This window comes from Lampetra fluviatilis, chromosome 56 (genome assembly GCF_964198595.1).
Source record: "Lampetra fluviatilis chromosome 56, kcLamFluv1.1, whole genome shotgun sequence".
Classification (NCBI taxonomy): Eukaryota; Metazoa; Chordata; class Hyperoartia; order Petromyzontiformes; family Petromyzontidae; genus Lampetra; species Lampetra fluviatilis.
Window position 1 is genome coordinate 9161184 of NC_136330.1, and position 26540 is coordinate 9187723.

At 56.3% G+C, this 26540-nt stretch overlaps 1 protein-coding gene across 7 annotated transcripts in view; it reads right to left on the reverse strand.

The window, feature by feature from the left end:
• Positions 1-1419: 1419 nt before the first annotated feature.
• Positions 1420-26540, reverse strand: part of DOCK9 (dedicator of cytokinesis 9) — a 123754-nt gene continuing 98633 nt past the window's right edge. For 6 of the 7 annotated variants that reach the window (XM_078880257.1, XM_078880253.1, XM_078880252.1 and 3 more), the window contains 5 exons: positions 25499-25715; positions 20659-20849; positions 15631-15731; positions 8496-8634; positions 1420-3665 (listed from right to left, as the gene is read on the reverse strand). In XM_078880257.1, coding sequence (XP_078736383.1) covers positions 3537-3665; positions 8496-8634; positions 15631-15731; positions 20659-20849; positions 25499-25715 — 777 coding nt within the window. In that variant the 3' untranslated portion in view covers positions 1420-3536. Of the gene's footprint in view, positions 3666-8495; positions 8635-15630; positions 15732-20658; positions 20850-25498; positions 25716-26540 lie in introns of those variants that run through there. The other variant, XM_078880258.1, reaches the window with a different exon arrangement.

A 26540-nucleotide genomic window follows, 5' to 3' on the forward strand; every position in this document is an offset into this window, starting at 1 on the left:
GATGGGGAGGGGAGCCCACAACTGCCTGGAACTTACAACTTCCCACACCTCACCGCTATGCTCCCACAAACATTCATTCTTTTGTTGAAAAGCAATGCCACTCCCTTTTGTTTGGCAGTTTCGTGCCCCAAGTGGAGAACTGTCCACTCCTCATGTTGACTGGAGCTAGAACCGGTCCACTAGACCTCCTGTATTCCCCAGAGGTCCAGGCAGTACCCGTCCATCTCCCTTAAGAGTAGTGGAAGTATCTCCTCTGCAGCGAGAGTCCGAACATTCCACGTGGCTAATCGCTGGAGTCTCCTGTTCCTGGAGGAACCTCGAGAGGGGTGGGTGGGGGGGGAATTCAGTCTGGCTCTGCCAAATAAGAGTTTGTGGTAGAGGCTGTGTGTAAGTGGTGCGGGCTATGTGCGTGTGTGGACCGTGGTGGTATGTGAGTGGGGGGTGTGTATGAAGTAAGGTTAGTGTGTGCGAGGGGCTGGTAACCCGTCCACCTGCCATTTCCTTTACCAATCACCACAGTGGACACGCTGAAATAAACTCGTGCAGTGACCCCGTAGAGCCAGAGGCACACAAGGACACAAGAGACCCACCGAGATATACTACACACCCAGCCAGGGTGGAGCAGCTGGGGACATGCAACCCAAACTACGGACCGCACAGTAAACCCACCGTGGTTTGCGCAAAGGAGGAGGAACAGCAAAGCTCCACGAAGCCTCTCTGCTGAAGCCCTCTCGTGGTGGTGGTGGTGAGCAGCAGCAGCAGCAGAACCTCAACATTGGCTGCTGCTGCTGCTGCGTTCCCTTCAACGAGCCGACCGGGCCGCAGTTCCAGGGCCCTCCGTGCCGGCTGAGCAACTCTACCTGAAGACGCGCACCCGAGGCTCCCGGCTGGTTTATACAAAGTAAAGTTCAACTCTTCTACAACTCTCCGTTCCCGGACAGGATGAGATCGCACTCCTCCATAACGACCGTCACTGCTCCCCCTGTGGTGGAGGTCTGGGAAGAACGCAGCTCTCTCTTTTCGTTCCCTCTCTCCTCGCGGATTCCAACTGCGTCACCCCAAGCGATTTCTGCGCCGGCCTCCGTCTCCAGCTGTTCGAGGTTTTGATTCAGACTCACGCAGAGACCTACAGACTCGCACAGAGACCCAGACTCGCACAGCGACCTACAGACTCGCACAGAGACCCACAGACTCGCACAGAGACCCACAGGCTCCTACGAAGACCCAGTCTCTCAGACACACAATTGATGGTGGGTGGGGCTGCTTGACCGTACCTCACCATGCCAGCCAGTAGGGGCTGGGGAAGGGGACGGGTGTGTGGTGTTAGCGCTCTGGGTTGGGTCTCCAGCATCACCGCCACGGGCTGTGGGGCCCACGTGGCCCCCCGCACTCTGACCCAGCAGCGTCACTACGCGCCTCTCGTGACCACCACCTTTATTGATTGCATTGTCACGGAGACACATTTAAAATGAACAACAACAACCACAACAACAACCACCGTAATAATAGTAATAAAGGATTCATTATCGACTGCTTGGTTTGGGCCACGGAGTGATCTGAACAAATTTGTGTCATGGGGCCCTCCACCACCCGACACAGGCGTGTGACGGTGTGCCGATGGTGATCATGGCAGCCTCGCTCACCCGGTGAGTTCGAAGGCGATGCTCACCGTGAGATTGAGCAGCGCTCTCTCACTCTCGTATCCATTGTCCTCCCCCCGCACCTCCGATTAGTACGGTTGGCTACATACGGTGCGAAAAAAGTTCAACATGCACACATACATATACACACTTACAAAAACAAAGTCAAAGATCCGCCAGTATAGCCTTAACAGACTGTTGGGGCAAGTGCTGTTAGCGAGAATCTATAAAGGCCGGCACATCACACGAGGGAGTGGGTGACCAGCACCACGCCCGGCCGCCCGTGTCTCCCCAGCGGCGATGTTTTCACACACCGCACCAGCTACTCAGTCGAGGCTGAGGCTGGCTCAGGACCCATTCAGACAATCGTCACCGGTGGTGTTGGCCGTGAGCGGGAATCAACCTCGAGTCACCGATTTGGGAGCACAGCGCGATAACCACTGCACCACCGCTCCCCACACACGCACACACACACATACAACAACAACAACCGCCATTCGCCACTAAGTGGCGGTGACGTCACCACGACGCTTGTGCCAGGCCATGTGCACCCTGAGGCCACGTGAAGTGTCGAACGCCCGCTGGCAGGAGGTCACGGGGCAGACCCAGGTGCCACGGGTCGACTGACCGAGATGACCGAGATGACTGGCTGATGCACCACCTGTGCCCCCTACTGTACCAACTTGCTGTGCTTTAGCCACCCGGCGCTCCGCTCGTTGTTGTGAGCGTTGCTCCTCCGCCCTCCGTTGTTGCTGGAGGGCGACTGCCTCCAACTGCCCAGTAGCGTCCTTCACGAGCCTCCTCCACTGAGGCCGATCTTGACACCGCTGGTACCAGTCATCGGCAAGTCCACTCAGCTCCACATCCTCCTGTACCACATCACTCCATCTCTTCTCTAGCCCGTGCTGCGCCCGTTTAGCCCCCTCGATCCGGCCGAACAAAAGCTGTTTAGGCATGCGGTGGCTGGGCATGCGGGCTACATGACCCAGCCAACGCAGCCTTGCCTGCCGGAGGAGCTCACATACACACACACATACACACACACATACACACACACATACACACACACATACACACACACATACACACACACATACACACACACATACACACACACATACACACACATACACACACACACACATACACACACACACATACACACACACACATACACACACATACATACACACACATACATACACACACATACATACACACACACACATACACACACACATACATACACACACATACACACACACATACATACACACACGCATACACACACACATACATACACACACATACACACACACATACATACACACACACACAAGACGTGTTCGGATCGTTGCGTGGCCCGAGTCAAACGTCGTTTTGGCTGCGGGAGGCTCCGCCTTAAATAAAAACTCCACCAACACCCACCCCCACCCATGGGCGCGGCGGCGCTATGTACAGTGACCCGTGACACGGGGCGCATCCACGCAGCCCCCTCCCGCCGCTCCCACGGCGACCCGGCAACCCCTTGCCGTGCGGCAGCCGCTACGGCGCCGCCATCGCGCACCCAGCGCTACAGACACGCAGAACCCTCCTGTAGACACGAGGCCAATATAAATAAAATAGTCTTAGGCACGGCCATTATGAACAACTACTCGAGACGCGCCCAATGTGAACCCTCATTAGCCGCATGACCATGATGATCGATGACGCGAGACGCGGCCATTGTGAGTCCATGCGGACAGAGACTCGGTCACTGTGAACCCGTACGGGACAACCATAATCCTCCAGCCCCCCCCCAACCCCCCATCGTTCTCAATGGACCCCCTCCATCTACCAGGGCACACCCACGACTCCCCTCACGTGGAGAAGGAGTGGGGGACCCCAGGGCCCCCCTCAAACGGAGGAGGAGGAGTGGGGGACCCCGCTGAGCGTCGTCCCCGTGGGGGTGCCGCTGATGGCGCTGAACACGTGGACGGAGTCACGCAGAGAGGGGCGCGTGGGGGGCCCCGACTCCATGGGGACCTGGGGGGGGGGGCAGAGAGGGTAGTGGTTTAGAAACATGCACCGAGATTATTCGGGCTACTACACATTTCGACACGGTAATGATGATGATCGGCCACTTTGTTCTGCTAGTAGCTCAGCGGGCCTTGCCTGGTATTTGTATATATTTGTATATAAGTGGTTTGTTTACCTTTTCTACACTTTGCACTCCTATTGTGTGTTTGAATTGTTTGTTGGTGCAACGTTCTGACCCCGTGCCCCCACTGGAAATTTGATTCCTCCTGCACCACCCTCACCGCCCTCACCACCCTCACCACCCTCACCACCCGCACCACCCTCACTGCTCACACCACCCTCACCGCCCTCACCACCCTCACCACCCTCATCAATGTCGAACGCCCGCTGGTAGGGGGTCACGGGGCAGACCCAGGTGCCACAGGTCAGACCCAGGTGCCACAGGTCGACTGACAGAGATGACTGGCTGATGAACCACCTGTGCCCCCTATTGTGCCAACTTGCTGTGCTTTAGCCACCCGGCGCTCCGCTCGTTGCTGTGAGCATCGCTCCTCCCCCCTGCGTTGTTGCTGGAGGGCGACTGCCTCCAACTGCCCAGTAGCGTCCTTCACGAGTCTCCTCCACAGAGGCCGATCTTGACACCACTGGTACCAGTCATTGGCAAGTCCATTCAGCTCCACACCCTCCTGTACCACATCACTCCATCTCTTCTCTAGCACGTGCCGCACCCGTTTATCCCCCTCGATCCGGCCAAACAAAAGCTGTTTGGGCATGGGGTGGCTGGGCATGCGGGCTACATGGCCCAGCCAACGCAGCCTTGCCTGCCGGAGGACCTCACCGATGGTACTTTGTCCAGATCTTTCAAGGATATGTGAGCTCCTCACACAATCCAACCTGGTTAAACCCAAGATGGATCGTAGACAGGCCAGCCTAAATGTTTCTAACCGGCGAAGATGTTCCATTAGGGGGGTCCACGTTTCGCAAGCGTAGAGAAGGGAGGGAATGAATGACTGTGGCTGAGAAGACCTGAAGCTTCGTGCGGAGCGATAGACCAGGTATCTTCCACACAGCATTATGCAACCGATGAAAAGATAATGCCGCTCAACTAATTCGGAGTGAGACCTCTGCTGTCAAACCGGAGCCCGTCATGAGCACACTGCCCAGGTATGGAAACTCTCCACTCTCTCCACAACTGCCCTATCACCAATTGGGAGTTGTGGGGGTGGAGTGTTCGATGGTACAAAATACCCAGGCAGGTGCTTAGTTTTGGTGGGGCTGATGGTAAGTCCCCACCTATTCGTGGCAAGCTCCAGGTTCAGCAGCAGTGCCTCAAACTCCTCCTCTGAGTGAGCAGCAATTACTAGATCATTGGCATACATAACATGGTTGAGCAATAGGGAGCCATCCCTTGACCGCACCCGGGCATCGATCAGCCTCCCACTGTATCTGTACCAGATGGAAATTCCTCCGGTACAGCTATTGAAGGCTTCACGAACTTAATGATCGTGAGCAGCGGGTCAGGGACTCAGAAAGCACGATGATTAACCCAGAGCCCAGGCCTACTGATGGTGTCATAGGCCTTGACCAGGTCAATAAAGCAGAGATATAGGTCTTGTTGGAATTCCCTACACCTCTGCTATAGCAGACAGACAGAAATAATGGCATCTGTGCAGGACCGCCATTTCCTGAAACCACACTGGGGCTCTGAAAGCCTCTCCTCAGCGTGCCTGGCAAGGCAATGTTGAATAATCCTTGCCAGGACCTTTCCTGGCACACTGAGGAGTGAGATGCCGCTGAAGTTGTTACAGTCTGTGTGGTCGCCCTTCTTAAAGTGGGAGACCACAAGGGCATCCTTAAAATCCTGCGGAACCCGTCCAGTGGTCTAAACTGTTATGATGTCGATGTAGAGCAGTCTGTGCACAAATGCCACCCTCCCTCAGCATTTTGCTTGGGAGATCATCTCTGCCCGGTGCCTTTCCTGGTCTCAGGCTCTGGATCGCCTTCAGTACTTCCTCAACAGATGGAACCTCAGCCAGCCACTCACAGGGGGTGACTTCTTCCAATATTTGAGGCATGGCAGCCTCAGCAGGGTCATCCCCACTTTGTTCCACGATGTTTTCCAGACTGAGGGATTCCCCTCCCCTTGGACCTCACAAATATGCTTAGCAGATCTGAAAACCTGTTCCTGGGGGACGGAGATTGGATCACTGTTCTTTCCCCTAATGATGGTAATAGGTGTGGCGCTGCAGGTTACTTTTTTTATGGAATTAAAGAGCCATTTGTGATGGCGGGACACTGAGGCAGACTCCATCTCCTCAGAAACCCACATCCACCAATAATCCTTGCAGCGACTCACGGCTCTCGAACCTCCGACTGAAGGCTGCGGTAAGGCTCCTCCATTCTCTGACGTGGGATGCTGTAGACAATGAGAGTGGGCCTGTCGCTTTTTCTCAGCCAGCCTGAACACCTCCTCTGTCAGCCAGGGTTTCTGAGGAGGTCTGGACTGTGTACCCAAAGCAGCCATTGCAGCTGCATGAGCCACAGTCATAAACCTCGCCCATTTCCCCTCGACATCAGGAGGAGTGGGGGCCGATACCAATCCCAGCAACAATCGATGATGAAATTCTCGCTTGCAACTTTCATCAACTAGCTGAGACCATGCCACTATGGGTTTGAATGGGGTCCTGGGCATACACCCACCACCGGAGTGGAAGAATGGCAAGCGCATCTTACAGATGACAAGTCGATGGTCAGTGGGCAGATCAGCTCCATGGTAGGTCCTGGTGTCAAGGACATGGGCCCGCATCCGCTGTTCCGTCCCGATGTAGTCCAGCAGATGTTCTTGCTTGGACCCGGCATGCATTCCATGATGTTGCGTGGATGCGCCGATGCCGGAAGAGCGTGTTGGTAATTATAAGCCCATGGGCTGCACAAAAATATAGCAGCCTCCTACCGTTGTTGAGCTGATCTGACCCACGTCTTCCAATCACTCCAGACCAGTTGCTAGCATCATGACCAACTCAGGGATTGAAGCCACCCAACAAGATGACTATATCCCGAGAGGCCACTTTAGCCAGCCTGTCCCCCCAGGGCCTCCGGCACAAGATTATTAATTTAAATTTTGCGTCGTGGTTTAGTGGTAATTAATTGAAGGTGGAGGGGTTACCAGTCGTTCTATCCAGTCCAGAACCCCCATTTGGCCACTGTGGTGGTTACAAACGCCATGAAGATAAAAGCCAATCTAAATTGGCCCTGCCCCCCACGGCACTGCCCACCACAGCGTTGCCGTCCAGCACCACGAGGAGGTAGGGGTTGTTTTTGCCGGACGCACCACCCTCACCACCCGCACCACCCGCACCGCCCTCACCGCCCGCACCGCCCTCACCGCCCTCACCACCCTCACCACCCGCACCACCCGCACCACCCGCACCACCCTCACCACCCGCACCACCCTCTACACCCGCACCACCCGCAACACCCTCACCACCCTCACACACTCGCCCCCTGAAGGGGGGCGGTCAGGTCAGGGGATGTGGCGGTGGGTAGCGGGGATCTCAGCCCCTCTGGGGGTAAAGGTTGAGGGGGTAGCGGGGATCTCAGCCCCCCTGGGGGTGAAGGTTGAGGGGGTAGCGGTGATCCCAGCCCCTCTGGGGGTGAAGGTTGAGGGGGGTAGCGGTGATCTCAGCCCCTCTGGGGGTGAAGGTTGAGGGGGTAGCGGTGATCCCAGCCCCTCTGGGGGTGAAGGTTGAGGGGGGTAGCGGTGATCTCAGCCCCTCTGGGGGTGAAGGTTGAGGGGGTAGCGGTGATCCCAGCCCCTCTGGGGGTGAAGGTTGAGGGGGTAGCGGTGATCTCAGCCCCTCTGGGGGTGAAGGTTGAGGGGGTAGCGGGGATCCCGGCCCCTCTGGGGGTGAAGGTTGAGGGGGTAGCGGTGATCCCGGCCCCTCTGGGGGTGAAGGTTGAGGGGGTAGCGGTGATCCCAGCCCCTCTGGGGGTGAAGGTTGAGGGAGTAGTGGTGATCCCAGCCCCTCTGGGGGTGAAGGTTGAGGGGGTAGCGGTGATCCCAGCCCCTCTGGGGGTGAAGGTTGAGGGGGGTAGCGGTGATCCCAGCCCCTCTGGGGGTGAAGGTTGAGGGGGTAGCGGTGATCCCAGCCCCCCTGGGGGTGAAGGTTGAGGGGGTAGCGGTGATCTCAGCCCCCCTGGGGGTGAGGTTGAGGGGGTAGCGGGGATCTCAGCCCCTCTGGGGGTGAAGGTTGAGGGGGTAGCGGGGATCCCAGACCCCCTGGGGGTGAAGGTTGAGGGGGTAGCGGTGATCTCAGCCCCCCTGGGGGTGAGGTTGAGGGGGTAGCGGGGATCCCAGCCCCTCTGGGGGTGAAGGTTGAGGGGGTAGCGGGGATCCCGGCCCCTCTGCACACGTTGTTTGCCCTTTGCTCTGGGGTTTATTGCTCGGGAGTGGGGGGCGTGCGGTATGTGTGGGGGTGTGGGGTAATGCGCAGCATCAGCTGACGATGGTGATGGCTATCAATCTGCGGGTGCGACGAGGTCGCAACAACAACGCCGCCGCCACCACCACCGTCACCTCACCCTTGCTGGGCGTTCACTGCTCGAGCGCCGATCTGTGTTTGTGCAATGGCTCGCTGTCTCTCAGGAGGTGACACACACTTGCTTGTGTACCGATTGCTATTTGCTTCATTGCTGTGCCGTGTTCATCGCGGTGACCCCAGGTCACTATCCTGGTCACACTGATTATATTAACTTGCCTCCTCCGCCCCTGCCCCTCTGCCCCTGCCCCTCCGCCCCTGCCCCTCCGCCCCTGCCCCTCCATCGCGCCGAGCGTACCGCATCACGTGTGATGTCGGCCAGTTGCTGCACCATGTCCCGGTAGTTGGTCTTCATGTCCTCGTGGTACTCCAGCTGATCTTCCTTGATCAGCCGCTCATTCACCTCCAGAGCCTGCCCACATGCCTCCACAAACAGCCTGCACACACACACACACACACCAAGACAAAGATCCCCCGTGTAGCCTGAACAGACTGTTGCGGCAAGTGTCGTTAGCAAGTAGCACCTATGGAGGCCAGAACGGCGATGATTTTACGCACCAGACCAGGTACTAATTTGAGGCCGAGTCGACCTAGGGGAGGCCCAGGACCGGTTCAGATAATCGCCACGATGTTGGCCGTGAGTGGGAATGGAACTCGGGTCGCCGGGTTTGTAGCGCAGCGCGCTAACCATTACACTACCGCTCCCTACATACAAAGACATATACTACAAGGTCTGCCATTCGCTACTGCAAAGTGGCAGTGAAGTCACCACGACGCTTGTGCCAGGCTATGTGCACTTTGACGCCACGTGAAGCGCTGAACGTTTGCTGGCAGGATACGGAACAGACCAAGGTGCAATGGGTTGACTGAGATGGCTGGCAGATGCCCCTCCTCTGCCCCCTACTGTGCCAACTCGCTGTGTTTTAGCTGCCCGGCGCTCTGCTCATTGTTGTGAGCGTTACTCCTCTGCCCTCCGTTGTTGCTGGAGGGCCACTGCCTCCAACTGAACAGCAGCATCCTTCACGAGCCTCCTCCACCGAGGCCGATCTTGACACCACTGGTAATGGTCTTCAGCAAGTCCACTCAGCTCCACATGCATCTATGCATCAGCCCCATCTCTTCTCTAGCCTGTGCTGTACTCGTTTTGCCCCCACTATTCGGCCAAACAGAAGCTGCTTGGGCATGCAGTGGCTGGGTATGTGGGGTACATGACCCAGCCAAGGCAGCCTCGCCTGGTGCAGGAGCTCACCGATGAGACTGTGTCCAGACCTTCAAAGGCTATGTGGGCTCCTCACACAATCAGATACATGTGCATGTATACAAAGACCCCCATGTAGCCTAAACACGCTTTTGGGACAAGTGCTGTTAACAAACTCTGCAAAGAGGGGGTGGGGTGTGGCAAGGACCAGGCTCGGCCACCTTTTTCTCCCCAGTGCTCATGTTTACGCACACTGTACGAGCTACTCGTTTAAGGCCGAGTTGACCTAGGGGAGGTCCAGAATTAAGATATTTACCGCCACCGATGTTGATCGTGAGTGGAAATCAAACTCGGGTAACCAGGTTGGTAGTGCGGCATGATAACCACTGTGCCACTGCTCTCCACGCCCCCGCAGGGTTTAAGGTTCAAGGACGAGATTGAGGGATGGATGAGAGATTCAAGTTCACTCCGATAATGCAAATCACGCGACCCTTGACCCCACACAATCTCCAGCCTCCACCACGAGCCTCAGTCACTTAGAATACACGCCCCTGCCGGGGTCTCTACAGGGGTCTCTACAGGGGTCTCTACAGGGGTCCCTCTACCCCCTCCTTCCATAGGGATCCCCCTAGCCCCTCCCTCCACAGGGGTCCCCCTACCCCCTCCCTCCACAGGGGTCCCCCTACCCCCTCCCTCCACAGGGGTCCCTAGCCCCTCCCTCCACAGGGGTCCCTAGCCCCTCCCTCCACAGGGGTCCCCCTACCCCCTCCCTCTACAGGGTCCCCGACTTGGTAGCGCAGTGCACTAACTGTTACATAACCGCTCCTCAGACGCACACGCACGCACTCACACACACAGGCACACACACACACAGGTACACACACAGGTACACACACGCACACATGCACAGACACGCACACACACACACGCACACACACACGCACACACACACACACGAACACACACACAGGTACACACACGCACACACAGACAGGTACACACAGACAGGTACACACACAGGTACACACGTACACACACAGGTACACACGCGCACACACACACACACACAGGTACACACACACACAGGTACACACACACACAGGTACACACGTACACACACACAGGTACACACACGCACACACACACAGGTACACACACAGGTACACACACACACACAGGTACACAAACGCACGCACACACAGGTACACAAACGCACGCACACACACACAGGTACACACATGCACACACACAGGTACACACACAGGTACACACACACAGGTACACAAACGCACGCACACACACACACAGGTACACACACACACGCACACACACACAGGTACACACGCAGACACAAAAGCACACAGACACTAAAACACTTATAAACCAGATTGACACGGGCAGTGAGCCAGCAGTCCACTCCCACACTCAATCACCACACTCACTCACCACACTCACCACACTCACTCACCACACTCACTCACCACACTCACCACACTCACTCACCACACTCACCACACTCACTCACTCACCACACTCACTCACCACACTCACCACACTCACTCACCACACTCACCACACTCACCACACTCACTCACCACACTCACCACACTCACTCACCACACTCACCGCACTCACCACACTCACTCACCACACTCACCACACTCACTCACTCACCACACTCACTCACCACACTCACCACACTCACTCACCACACTCACCACACTCACCACACTCACTCACCACACTCACCACACTCACCGCACTCACCACACTCACTCACCACACTCACCACACTCACTCACCACACTCACTCACCAAACTCACCAAACTCACCACACTCACCAAACTCACTCACCACACTCACTCACCACACTCACTCACCACACTCACCACACTCACTCACCACACTCACCGCACTCACTCACCACACTCACCACACTCACTCACCACACTCACTCACCACACTCACCACACTCACCACACTCACTCACCACACTCACTCACCACACTCACCACACTCACTCACCACACTCACTCACCACACTCACTCACCACACTCACCATACTCACTCACCACACTCACTCACCACACTCACTCACCACACTCACTCACCACACTCACCACACTCACTCACCACCCTCACTCACCACACTCACTCACCTCACTCACCACACTCACTCACCTCACTCACCACACTCACTCACCACACTCACTCACCACACTCACTCACCACACTCACCACACTCACTCACCACACTCACCACACTCACTCACCACACTCACTCACCACACTCACCACACTCACTCACCACACTCACTCACCACACTCACCACACTCACCGCACTCACCACACTCACTCACCACACTCACCACACTCACTCACCACACTCACCACACTCACTCACCACACTCACTCACCAAACTCACCAAACTCACCACACTCACCAAACTCACTCACCACACTCACTCACCACTCACTCACCACACTCACCACACTCACCACACTCACTCACCACACTCACCGCACTCACTCACCACACTCACCACACTCACTCACCGCACTCACTCACCACACTCACCACACTCACTCACCACACTCACTCACCACACTCACCCACCACACTCACCACACTCACTCACCACACTCACTCACCACACTCACTCACCACACTCACTCACCTCACTCACCACACTCACTCACCACACTCACTCACCACACTCACTCACTCACCACACTCACTCACTCACCACACTCACTCACCACACTCAATAGACTCACTCAATACACTTACTCACCACACTCACTCACCACACTCACTCACTCACTCACCACACTCACTCGTCACACTCACTCACCACGCCTCACCACACTCACTCACCACACTCATTCACCACACTCACTCACTCATTCACCACACTCACTCGTCTCACTCACTCACCACGTTCACTCGTCTCACTCACCACACTCACTCACCACACTCACCACACTCCCTACACTCACCACACTCACTCACCACACTCACTCACCAAACTCACCAAACTCACCACACTCACCAAACTCACTCACCACACTCACTCACCACTCACTCACCACACTCACCACACTCACCACACTCACTCACCACACTCACCGCACTCACTCACCACACTCACCACACTCACTCACCGCACTCACTCACCACACTCACCACACTCACTCACCACACTCACTCACCACACTCACCCACCACACTCACCACACTCACTCACCACACTCACTCACCACACTCACTCACCACACTCACTCACCTCACTCACCACACTCACTCACCACACTCACTCACCACACTCACTCACTCACCACACTCACTCACTCACCACACTCACTCACCACACTCAATAGACTCACTCAATACACTTACTCACCACACTCACTCACCACACTCACTCACTCACTCACCACACTCACTCGTCACACTCACTCACCACGCCTCACCACACTCACTCACCACACTCATTCACCACACTCACTCACTCATTCACCACACTCACTCGTCTCACTCACTCACCACGTTCACTCGTCTCACTCACCACACTCACTCACCACACTCACTCGTCTCACTCACCACACTCACTCACTCGTCACACTCACCACGCCTCCCCACACTCACTCATCTCACTCACCACACTCACTCACCACACTCACTCACTCGTCTCACTCACCACACTCACTCACCACACTCACTCACCACGCCTCACCAAGCCTTCCCACACTCACTCATCTCACTCACCACACTCACTACATCTCACCACACTCACTCACCACACTCACTCACTACACCTCACCACGAACAACCATCGCATCCACGAGCCTCCCTCCTCCCACTCACTCGCCACCCCACTCGTTACACACAAAGCAGTTGCCACAAATGAACCACGAGACCTCGCTGATCTCAAGGAGCATAAACCATCGCCACGCAAACTCCGCTCATCCTCGTAGCAGCAGCGGCTTTTGGCTCAGCCATCGAACAAAGACGGTGGGCACCGCATCGCGTGGCGCTTTCAGGGGCGCTTCTGCGGCCGCTTGGAATGTTTTTTCGTCTGATATCCGGAAGCCACTGGAGCTACGCACTTTTAAATCATCCTCTAAATTGTAAACTCTTTTAGAACTGCTTTTTGTGTTTAGTTTGTTGGTCCTTCCCCCACACCTCCTATTGACACGAGCGGCTACGTACGGTATGAAATAGGTTCAACACACATACATCAACGTAGAGCTCCCCACATCGCTCACCTACTCACCTTCACATGGGTGCACGTGTGTGTGATCGTGTCCATGTGCATGTGGGGAGTGGTCGTGTGGTGGTTAGTGCACAGTGCTACGAACCTGGTGATCCGAATTCGATTCCTGCTCAAGGCCAACACCAGTGACATTTATCTGAATCGGTTCTGAGCCTCCCCTAGGTCGACTCGGCTTCAATGAGTACCTGGTGCCATGTGTAAACATCGCCACTGGGGAGACAAGGACGGCCGGGCGTGGTACTGGCCACCCACCCCCTGGTGTGCTGTGCCAGCCTCCATAGGTGCTACTTGCTAACAGCACTTGCCCTAACAGTCTGTTAAGGCTATACGGGGGTGTGTCTGCGTGTGCGTGTCTGCGTGTGCGTGTGAGAGATTGTGAAATGTTGCCATATTTAGAGGAAGCAACAGGAAAATCGTCATGGGCAGTGTTGTTGCACGATCAAATTACTAATTTCTCTGATCACAGCACAACACATCTGGCGGGTATACATAGGCAATGAGTGATGACCGAGCTATTATGTGTGGTATACTGATTTTACCACCATGGACTTGCTCGGAGATGTCATCTCTCTGGTATGCAGGAGGTCGTGGGTTGGATCCTGACCCCGACGCCTGCTGCTGCTGTAAATTTGGAGTTGTGTGTCACCCCGTAGATCGCGCGGATTTCTCTCTGGGTTCTCCCGTTTTCCCTCCACATTTAGAGTCAACGACACACGTTTAGAGTATATGGCTGCTATGCATTTCCACACGATGATAAGCCACTTCGTTGAGCATTTGTGATAGCCAGGCCACTTCTGCCAAAGAACTACATAACTCAGTGAGCCTGACCTGGTAAAATAAAATAGTACCAAAAAATTGTTGAAAAAATTGTTCAACCAAATATCGTGATGCACAAGGCGTGTTACAGTTGCACGCACCATGAAAACGACTACTCATTTGAGGCTGAGTCGACCGAGGGGAGGGGCCCCATGACCGGTTCAGAACAGAGGTCGCAACCGGGTACCCGATACCCATACCCTACCCGATACCCGGCTACCCGTACCCGGCCGGGTACGGGTACGGGTAGCCATTTGCGACCCTGGTGCGGCCGGGTACGGGTACGGGTAGGCCGTGAGTCACTGGTGAGTAACCGTTTGTCACTCATTTCGGGTAGGGTATGGGTAGGGAACGGGTACCCGTACCCGGCCGGGTGCGGGTACGGGTACCCACTTGCGACCCTGGTGCGGCCGGGTACGGGTAAGGAATCAAAACCCGTTTACGACCTCTGGTTCAGAAGGATGCTGCTGGGAAGTTGGAGGCAGTGGCCCTCCAGCAACAACGGAAGGTCGAGGAGCGATGCTCACAACCATGAGCAGAGTGCCGAGCGTCATGGTAGGGAGCACAGTCGGGGCATCTGCCAGTCATCTCAGTCAGTCAACCCATGGCACCTGGGTCTGTTCCGTGACCTCCTGCCAGCGAGCCTTTGACACGTCACGTGACCTCAAAGTGCACCTAGCATGGAACAAGTGGCGTGGTGACGTCACCACCACTTTGTGGTGGACGGCGGTTGTTGTTTTTAATTGTGATTGCGTCTGTGTGTGTAAGACATGTATGTATCCTCACTGGAGTTGGCCATGAGTGGAAATCTAAGTCAGGTAGTCAGGTTCGTAGAGCAGTGGCACTAATAAATGTGCCATTGCTCCCCTCACTCACAAACTCACTCCCACTCTCACACACACACTCACCTTCACACACTCTCAACACACCCTCACCCCCTCACGATGGAGGCACGTAGGAATGCCCCAGCCGTAACGGTGACCGCAATTGGATGCCGTGAGGGACACCGCACGCGCTACGCGTTCCTTTCGCCATAGAATCAGGTACGTTGTAAGGTCGGGGGTGCCTTGGGCAGTGAGGGGGTTCCTGGGGGGCACCGTGGGGGGGCGGGGGGGGGGCGGGGGGGGGGCAGCACGCACCGGAACACCTCCTTCAGCTGCTTTACTTTGTTGTCCGGAAACTTCTTGGCGTTGCTCTCATCTAGGAAAGCCCTGGCGTAGGCCAAGGGGCCTGCGTTCACCTGGAGGGTGGGGGCAGGGGACAGATAGGGGTCATGGAGGTCACTGCGTGGTCGAAGGTCAAGTTATCACGGTCAGCATTTGTGCACAGATAAATGGCATAAGCCAGGGTGGTTAAGGTCAAACATGCACACCAACCTACACACACGCTCCAAACACACTCGTATACGCGCCTACCCGCACATACACCTACACACTCCTATAAACGCACACACCTGTACACACCTACACAGACACCTCCACACCTCTGTACACCCCTGTATGCACCTACACGCACACAACTACAACAGCAACAACGATCGGCATTTGTCACTAAGTGACGTCACCACGGTACATTTGCTAGGATATGTGCACTTCAAAGCCATTTGAAGTGTCAAACGTCCGCTTGCAGGAGGTAATGGGACAAGCCCAGGTGCCATGCGTTGACTGACAGAGATGACTGGCTGATGCACCACCTGTGCCCCCCTACCGTGCCAACTTGCTGAATTTTAGCCGCCCAGCACTCCGCTAGTTGTTGCGAGCGTTTCTCCTCTGCTGGAGGGCGACTGCCTCTAACTGACCAGTAGCATCCTTCATGAGCTTCCTCCACAGAGGCCGATCTTCATTCATTGGCAAGTCCACTCAAGCTCCATATCCTCTCGAACCACATCATTCCATCTCTTCTCTAGCCTGTGCCGTGCCTATATTCTTAGGTTTTCGGTAAAGTCACGTAGGTAAAAAATTTAAATGAATAAAAGTAAAATAAAATAAAAAAACACGACGTTTCGGAGGCAACACAAGCTTCCGTCTTCAGGTGGAACCGGCACACGATAGCTGTATCAAGTAAATGAGAGATTGCAAGAGATACCACCCCGTATCTATACTGGTTGAGGGGGGGGGGGATGGGCCAGGAACGGCCCCTGTTTAGCCCCCTCTATCCTGCCGAACAAAAGCTGCTTGGGCCTATGGTGGCTGGGCATAGGGGCTACATGACCCAGCCAAAGCAGCCTTGACTGCGGGAGGAGCTCACTGATGGGACTGTGTCCAGATCTTTCAAGGATTTGTGAGCTCGTCACACAATCCAGCCTGGTTAAACTCAGGATGGATTGTAGGCAGGCCAGACGGAATGTTTCTAACCAGCGAAAATGTTCTATTAGGGGGGTCGACCTTTCTCGAGCATAGAGAAGGGAGGGCATGACCGTGGCCGAGACGACCAGAAGCTTCGTGTGGAGCAACAGACCAGGTAGCTTCCACACAGCATTACGCAGGTGATGAAAAGGTAATGCCGCTCAACTAATTCGGAGTGAGACCTCTGCTGTCAAACAAGAGCTGGTCATAAGCACCCTGCCCAGGCACGGAAACCTCACCACTCTCTTCACAACTGCCCTGCAAATGGGGGAGTTGGGGGGGTGTTTAGTTGTGCAGTCTTTTTGTAAGGCCCCACCTCTTAGTGGCACGCTCCAGGTCAAGCAGCAGTGCCGACTCCTCAGAGAGAGCAGCAATCACCAGATAATCAGCATACATAACATGGTTGACAGAGAGGGAGCCATCCCTCTACTCACCTAGGCATGGATCAGCCTCCTACTGTATCTGTACCAGATGGAGATGCCTCAGTACAGCCATGGATAGCAACTCAAACTACTGTATGTGGTCGAAAAAGATGTTAAATGTGGGAGCCAGAGGACATCCCTGTCGCACCTCAGGGTGAATGGGAAATGGCTTTGACTCCCGGTCACGTAGTTTTACCCAAGCCTTCCCACCATCATGATGCCCTTTAATGATTATGAGCAGAGAGTCAGGGACCCCAAAAGCATGAAGAACAACCCAGAGCCCAGGCCTATTCATGGTATCATAGGCCTTGACCAGGTCAATGAAGCAGAGATGTAGGTCCTGTTGAAATTATGTACATCTCTGCTGTAGCAGACAGACAGAGATTAATCCTTGCCAGGACCTTTCCAGGCACACTGATGAGGGAGATGCCCTGGTATTTATTACAATCTGTGCAGTCCCCCTTTTTAAATATGGGGACAACCAGAGCATCCTTCCAATCCTGCGGAACCCGTCCTGTGGACCGGACAGTTGTGATGATGTCACGTAAGTCAGTCTGCACACAGACGCCACCCTCCCTCAGTAGTTCGCTTGAGAGGTCACCTCTGCCCGGCGCTTCCTCAACCGATGCACCTCAGCCAACCACTCACAAGGAGCGGCTACTTGAATTATATTTGAGGCACAGCAGAACCAGCAGGATCAACCACAGGGGTTTCAACTCCCCCAAGACCTCACCTCCCCCAAGACCTCACAGAAATGCGCCGCAAACCTGCAGACCTGTTCTTGCAGGTCGGAGACCTGATCACCATTCTCTCCCTTAAGGATGGTGATAGGTGTGGGCACTGCAAGTTATTTTTTTATGGTGTTAAAAAGTGATTCGTTATCGTGTGCTCCCGTGTAAGTTTCTATTTCCTCAGCAACCCGCGACCACCACTCATTCTCGCAGCGCTGCACGGCTCTCCGTGCGAATGCGGTAAGCCTCATTGTTCTTAGACGTAATATTTTGTAGTTGGTGGGAATGGGCCTGCCGCTTACATTCAACTAGCCGGAACACCTCCTCGGTTAGACAGGGTTTCTGCAGAGGGACTCAAAGCAGCCATAGCAACTGCATAAGTCGCTGTATTGAAACTCACCAAATTCCCCTTGGCGTCTTCATCAGCGAATCGAGATCAGGCTACTGTGAGTTTGAATTGGGCACTAGATGGACACCCACCACCGGAGTGGAAAAAATGCAGGCATATCTTACAGATGACAAGCCGATGGTCAGTGGGCAGATCAGCTGCACGGGAGGTCCTGGTGTCAAGGACATGGATCCGCATCCTCTGTTCCATCACTGTACAGTCCAGCAGATGTTCTTGCTAGGCCCCGGCGTGCATCGATGATGTGTGGATGCGCCAATGCCGGAATAGCGTGTTGGTAGTCACAAGCCCATGGGCTGCACAAAAGTCTAGGAGCCTCCTAGCGTTGTTATTGAGTTGATCCATTCACTTCAGCCCAGATGCCAGCGTCATGACCCACTCAGGCATTCCATGCCCCCCAAGAGGATGGATGACTCTATCCTGAGGGGTCACTTTAGCTAGCACCTGTGACATAGAAAACATCGGACTCATAGGCCTTGCCTGTATCCCTCCACTGATGTTCATCTTCGGTGGGGGTGTAAGCCACCACCACCATTCCTCTCCTCCCGATGATGGGGAGGCGAGACCACAGTAGCCTCACCACGATGCTCCCACGCCCGCTTCAGTCTTTTGTTCATGAGAAAAGCCACTACCTGTTACATCATGGGACCTCCTTTGCCAATACCAAAATATGAGAGTACGCCTTTTGGCGTCCTCTGGTCTAACACCCTTTTGAGACTAGGCTCAAAAGAAAGCTGTCTCTGGTGTGGCCCAAATCAGTTTCAAAGACAATGCATTTATTATCAGAGTATGTTTTTTTTTATTGCATTCTGACCACAAGTATTGTGGTTAATGCAGACATGATTCCTCGTAAAAGGTTTCAGTTTGGTGTTTTAACATCTTAACACAGCTGTTTTGTTGGCAGAAAAAAAGGGGAAAACCTCTTCTCACTCCCTGTTGTTTGGCAGTATCCTGACCCGAGTAGAAGACTGTCCACCCCTCATAGTCACTGGAGCCAGAACCAGTCCACCGGACCTCCTGAATACCACAGAGATCCAGGCGGTACCGGTCCAGCCCCAGACAGAGGAGTGGTAGCTTCTTCTCCGCAGTGAGCTTTCTAACATTCCACATGGCCACTCACAGTGGCTTGTTGCAATTTCTGGAGGGTAAGAATTCAGTCTCCTGTGTCTGCCATATTTGGTTTGGACAGGAGAGATCACATCAGCCTATACCCCCCCCCCCCCCCCCCGGGACCTCCGGCACAAGCTTGGTTTGATATATAAATTGTGCTAATTGAATTGAAGGTGGAGGGGTCACCATCCCCTCGCACCCATGCAGGGCCCCCGTTGGCCGCTGTGGTGGCGACGAGCGAGCACCATGCGGGGATCAGCCGAATGGAATCGGCCTCCTCCAATGGCACTGCTCACAGCCACCACAGCGTGGCCGATCATCACCATCGAGGAGATATGGACCAGTTCAGATAATCACTGGCACCAATGTTGGCCATGAATTGAACTCGGGACACAGGGTACAAGCGCAGTGTGCTCACCAATGGAGTCGAGGGATCGCTGCACGAGTCTATGAGTCTCCGTGTGAGTCTAAGGGTCTCTGAGGCTACGGGTCTCTGCGTGAGTCTATGGGTCTCTGCACGAGTCTATGAGTCTCTGTACGAGGCTATGCATCTCTTTGCAAGTCTATGGGTCTCTACGTGAGTCTATGGGTCTCTATTAGAGTCTATGGTGACTGGGCTGAGACCATCTTCTTACCCCACTTGAGACCCCAAGTAAATCACAGGCAGCTATTTTGGTTGTGTCTCACTACAAAGACAGAAACACACACACGCGCACAGACACTCGCCACGGTGGCGAGATGTTAACTACCCCACCTGGTGTACAGGAGGTTGTGGATTCGATCCCGACCCTGATGCCTTTATATTTGACGTTTGCATGTTCTCCCCGTGGTGGCGTGGATCATGCATTTTAGAGTATTTGGCTGCTATAAATTTCCACACAATAAGCCACTTTGTTGAGCTATCATTTGTGGCCAGGTCGCTTCTGAAAAAAGAGCTATATCGCTCAGCGGACCTTACCTGGTAAAATAAAAATCGTTAAATAGCTAACATAGAAACACACGTGCATACAGCATACAGGAATATGGGGAAGGGAACGCGGTGGTAGTAGTGCTGGCAGTGGTGATGATGGTGACAGTGGTGATGATGGTGGCGGTGAAGGCAGTGGTGGCGGTGGTGGTGGCGGTGGTGCTGGTGGCAGTGGTGGCACCGTACCTGCGGGGAGACGCAGCCCTGCAGCTTGAGCTGCAGCTTGATCATGTCGACGTCGCGCGCCACGCTCAGCGCCCGCAGCTCGGCGGCCCGCGCGCTCATCTCGTCCACCGCCACCTCCACGGGGCCCAGCTCCACGTGCTGCTCGTACATCACGGGCACGCGCTTCTTCACGTACGGGAACGCGTGCGTGGCTGGGGGGGGGCACGGGGTCACATGAGTTCATGGTGGGGATGGTCACTGGAGGGGCCTTCGTTGAACACAAAGCTCCCCGTATAACATTCACAGTGTGTTGGGGCAAGTGCTGTTAGTGAGGTCGGCACGACGCATTAAAGAGTGGGTGGCTAACACAGCCCGAGCGGCGACATTAACACTTCGATACCAAGTACTCATTTGAGGCCGAGTCAACCTAGGGGAGGCCCAGGACAAATACAAATTAATTGTCACTGCAGTTGGCTGTGATCGGGAATCGAACTCGGGTCGCTGGGTTCACTGTGCAGCGTGCTAACCACCGCGCCACCGTTCCTCACCACAAGCAGGCACGCATGCACGCAGGGGCCTCATTCTCAGAGGCAAGACCTCTGTGCCCCTGCTATGTATTTAGCGAATGCAATGTCCCTAAGCCAAATGGTTTCTTCCGGCCCTGCTATGTTGAGGGCGAGTAGGCCTCCTCTGCATTTGTGGATTGGGCAGACTTCGAGGATGTGGTGCATGGTTTGCTCCACCCCACAGGCACATCGGGGGCGTGCTCTTATGCCCCATCGGTGGAGGTTGGCGAGGCATGGGCCATGACCAGTCCTGAGCCTGTTGAGGGTGGACCCACTGCTCCTTCCTGGGAGGCTGAAACCAGGGGGCTGCTGTTGTGTGGGGGTAGTCACGAGGTACTTATTTGCCAGGTCCAGTGACTCCCATTCTTGTGTCCAGGTGAGATTCGTGTTGAAGTCGTGAGTGGGTGGGAGAGTAGGTGGGTGACTGGGTAGGTGAGTGGGTAGGTGAGTGCGTGGCTGGGTGAGTGAGTGGGTGGCTGGGTGAGTGAGTGGGTGGCTGGGTGAGTGTGTAGCTGGGTGAGTGAGCGGGTGGCTGGCTGGCTGGGTGGGTGAGTGAGTGGGTGGGTTAGTGGGTGGGTGAGTGGGTGAGTGGGTGGGTGGCTGGGTAGGTGAGTGCGTGGCTGGGTGAGTGAGTGGGTGGCTGGCTGGGTCTTTGCAAATCGTCTTTCTTGAGGGGAGGCGTCATCTTTGTTGGGTTGAAGAGGTCCTCGTGGACTGGCAGGTGCGTAGAGTTGCGAACTTTTTCAATTATTTTGTGGGTTATTGCGAGTCTGCGGATGTGTGAGGGGGGTGATGTTTGCCATAACAGGGACCCAATGGAAGCGGGGTGGATTGTAGTGTACCAGTGATGATGAGCATGGTGGCGTTTTGCTGTGTGTCGACTCTGTGTGTGTGCGACGACCTTGACCAGACAGGTGCACAGAGAAGGAGAGTGCTGCGAGTGATGAGGTGGTGGTAGTCGCTGTACCCCACATTGAGCCGGCTAGTTTGTAGAGGGGGTTGTTCCTGGTTTTGACCTTGGCTACTGATATTCTCAGGTGCTACCGGAAGGCGAGTGATCTGTCCAGGGTCACCCCGAGGTATGTGGGAGTGGGGTGGCGCTGTAGCTTGTTGTTTTTCATCTGGATGTTGAGCTCTTGCTTCGCCTTTGCGCTGTAGAGGTGGAATACACTGGACACAGCTTTTGCAGGGCTTGGTTTGAGTCGCCACGTGTTGCAGTATTGTTCAGGTTTTTCTGCATCCTCGTTCAGGGCCTGATCCAGGGTGTCGAAGTTGGGAGCTTGCGTTGCCAGGAAGATGTCGTCAGCGTGTATGAATTGTCTGGAGGTGGTTTCTGGTAGGTCATTTGTGTAGAGGTTGATCAGAGTGGGGGCCAGCACTGAGCCTCCAGGGAGACCGTGTACCTGCTAAAGCCCCGCTCCTCTTCCCAAACCTTGGCCATGGCACTCACGGAAGTTTTCCGTTCCGGCACGGACTCCCTGGGCCTACCCTGGGTGTGGTCAGCCGGAAGGTGGCGGTGGCAACGCTGCAATTGTTGGTGGATCACAAATACAAAGACCCCCCCCCACAGCCTTAACAGACTGTTGGGGCAAGTGCTGTTAGCGAGCAGCACCTATGAAGGCCGGAACGGCACACGAGGGGGTGAGTGGCCAGCACCACGCCCGGCCGCCTTTGTCTCCCTAGTGGCGATGCTTACACACCGCACCAGGTGCTCATTTGTGGCCGAGTCGACCTAGGGGAGGCGCAAGACCAGTTGAGACAATTGTCACCGGCGTTGGCCGTGAGCGGGAATCGAACTCGGATCGCTGGGGTCACACGTGCACACACACGCGCGTGCACACACATGCGCGTGCACACACACGCGCGTGCACACACACGCGCGTGCACACACACGCGCGTGCACACTCACTTTGTGAAACTCGCTCCCCGTTGGCATCGAGGAGGAGCGCGCTCCCCGACTCGCCAGGAGGCGGTACAGCAAAGGACGGACTGATCCCCATCTGTCCGTTCTTTATGGGATCGGGTGGTCGTTGTCCTCCCCCTGGCACGCGTGAGCTTTCTCACGGGTGCTCTGGCTCTCTCCCACGGCTATCAACACACTCTTCATCGTCATAAAATTGGCTCGAAACACCTTGATGAACAAAGACTGCGGAGCTTTAGCAAATATTAGCCGTGTGGGCCGCCCACCGCCCAGCTGCTGCCTCCCCCGCTCGTCCACGGTTCCTCCTCGTCCACCGCGAGGTTTGCACGAGCGACGACGACGACGTTGCGAGGCGTTAAACTACTCGTCGCCATCGCCACCACCGTCCTCGTGATGGTGATGATGTCATCAGTTTTGCCCGACTGGCATTCAAAAATAGCCACGGACATCGGCTCTTCCCCCCCCCCCCCAGGGTTCCACGTCTCTCCAATGGCGCCTGGCCCCTCCCCTCCCTCCCTTCCACACTATCAGCAGCACCGCAAACGCAACACTCCGCTTATCACCGCGCACCGCCGCAGCTGATAGCACCGCAGTGACACGGCGTTCTGGGCTGCAGGCAGTAATAAAAGGGAGGCAGTGGTGCAGCCTCGCAACCGCTCATCGTCGCCCGCCCCCCCACCGCTGGCGGAACGGCATCCTCGAGATGGAAGACGAACGAAGGGCCGACTGCTCTTCCACACTGCCGGGCGCCCCCCGATGCCTCGGATGAAGGCGGGAGTACCCACGCTTTACCCCCACCGCGTATTCACAACGGACGTGCGGTCAGAGGGGGCGGCGGTATGGAGGTGGGGGGTTTGGGAAACCCCGATGCTCCTCCCCATCGCTTCAGCTACCGAGGAGATGGCGGTGGACAGACGACCGTCGCGCCGTTCACCGGAGCTCCCCTTGCCGGAGCTCCGCCTAGCCCGAGCTCCGCTCACCAAAACTCCACTCGCCAAATCTTCGCTCAGCCAAACTCCGCTTACCAGAACTCCGCTCAACCAGAGCTCCGCTCGTCCCTAGTCAAACATAGAGATGGCGCCCGGCCGGACCCCTTGCCCCTTGCCCAGCCACCCCAGGTTCCGCACCGCGCATCTCCCCGCGTCCCCCCGTAGACTCACAAAGAGGGGCGTCACAGTGGCTAGGAGATGTTAACAACCTCGCCCGGTATACAGCAGGTTGTGTGGGTGCGGTCTCGATCCTGACGCCTGCTGTATATATTTGGAGTTTGCGCGTCTCTCTCTCTCTCTCCCCGTGGTCGTGTGGATTTTTCTCCGGGTCCTCCGGTTTTTTCCTCCACATTTAGAAACATGAGTTTAGAGTATCTGGCTGCTATACATTTCCACGTGATGATAAGCCACTTAATTTGGCTATCGTTTGTGATGACCAGAGCTGTAGACAGGACAGACTCACGCAGCAGTAGCAGCAGCCACGATATCCGCCGGCCTGCGCTGCACGCAGCCAGCTTCTGCTGCTGCGCTACCGGCTAAGACGCACGCATTGAGAGCGTCCCGCTTAGGGGTCGGCGCGGCGCCGGGTGAAGACGGCGCGGTGCCTCACTGGTGAGGACGGCGCGGTGCCTCACTGGTGAGGACGGCGCGGTGCCTCACTGGTGAGGACGGCGCGGTGCCTCACTGGTGAGGACGGCGCGGTGCCTCACTGGTGAGGACGGCGCGGTGCCTCACTGGTGAGGACGGCGCGGTGCCTCACTGGTGAGGACGGCGCGGTGCCTCACTGGTGAGGACGGCGCGGTGCCTCACTGGTGAGGACGGCGCGGTGCCTCACTGGTGAGGACGGCGCGGTGCCTCACTGGTGAGGACGGCGCGGTGCCTCACTGGTGAGGACGGCGCGGTGCCTCACTGGTGAGGACGGCGCGGTGCCTCACTGGTGAGGACGGCGCGGTGCCTCACTGGTGAGGACGGCGCGGTGCCTCACTGGTGAGGACGGCGCGGTGCCTCACTGGTGAGGACGGCGCGGTGCCTCACTGGTGAGGACGGCGCGGTGCCTCACTGGTGAGGACGGCGCGGTGCCTCACTGGTGAGGACGGCGCGGTGCCTCACTGGTGAGGACGGCGCGGTGCCTCACTGGTGAGGACGGCGCGGTGCCTCACTGGTGAGGACGGCGCGGTGCCTCACTGGTGAGGACGGCGCGGTGCCTCACTGGTGAGGACGGCGCGGTGCCTCACTGGTGAGGACGGCGCGGTGCCTCACTGGTGAGGACGGCGCGGTGCCTCACTGGTGAGGACGGCGCGGTGCCTCACTGGTGAGGACTGCGCGGTGCCTCACTGGTGAGGACGGTGCGGTGCCTCACTGGTGAGGACGGTGCGGTGCCTCACTGGTGAGGACGGTGCGGCGCTTGCACTGCTCGTGGACGCCGCCCTGGCGGGCGCCGCCACCCCCCAGCGTGTACGGCGTCTCGAAGGCGAAGCGCCGCACGCCGTGGCAGCGCTCAAACTCCGAGCGACGCTCCTGCTGCTCCTTCTCCTCGAAGTACGGCGTCACGTACGTCACCTGGATGTACGCGCACCGCGGGTCCAGGTCCTTGGCGTTCACCTGGGGAGGGGGCGAGGGGGGGGGGGGCACCAGGGTCACGGCTCGGGTCGTGGCCGCAAGGGAAGCGTGGGGGGGAGGGGGGAGCGCGCCAGGTAGGGACGGCGCCGCGAGCACGGATTGGGGATTGCCAGGCCGGGTGCACTTTGAGGCCGCCTGAAGTGTCGAACGCCCGCTGGTGGAAGGACACGGGACAGACCCAGGTGCCGTGGGTCGACTTACTGAGATGACTGGCTGATGCACCACCTGTGCCCCCTACTGTGCCAACTTGCTGCATTTTAGCCGCCTGGCGCTCCGCTCATTGTTGTGAGCGTCGCTCCTCTGCCCTCTGTTGTTGTTGCAGGGCGACTGACCAGTTGGGGGTAGTTGTAAACATACATGTGTGTGTACATACACAAGTTTCTCCACCCATATAGCCTTAACAGACTGCTGGGGCAAGTGCTGTTAGCGAGAACCTATGAAGGCCGGCACGTCACACGAGGGGGTGGGTGGCCAGCACCACGCCAGGCTGCCTTTGTCTCCCCAGTGGCAATGTTTACACACTGCACCAGGTACTCATTTGAGGCTCAGTCGACCTAGACGAGGCCCAGGACCGGTTCAGATAATCGTCACTGGTGTTGGCCATGAGCGGGAATCAAATTCGGGTCGCCGGGTTCGTAGCGCAGCGCACTAACCATTGCGCTACCGCTCCCCTGCACAGGACCACACACACGTGCATAAGCACACGGACACACACAAGCACCCACACATACATGTGTACACACACACGGATACGCACACGTACATGTGTACACACACGAGTACACACGCGGCGCCGTGATGACGTCA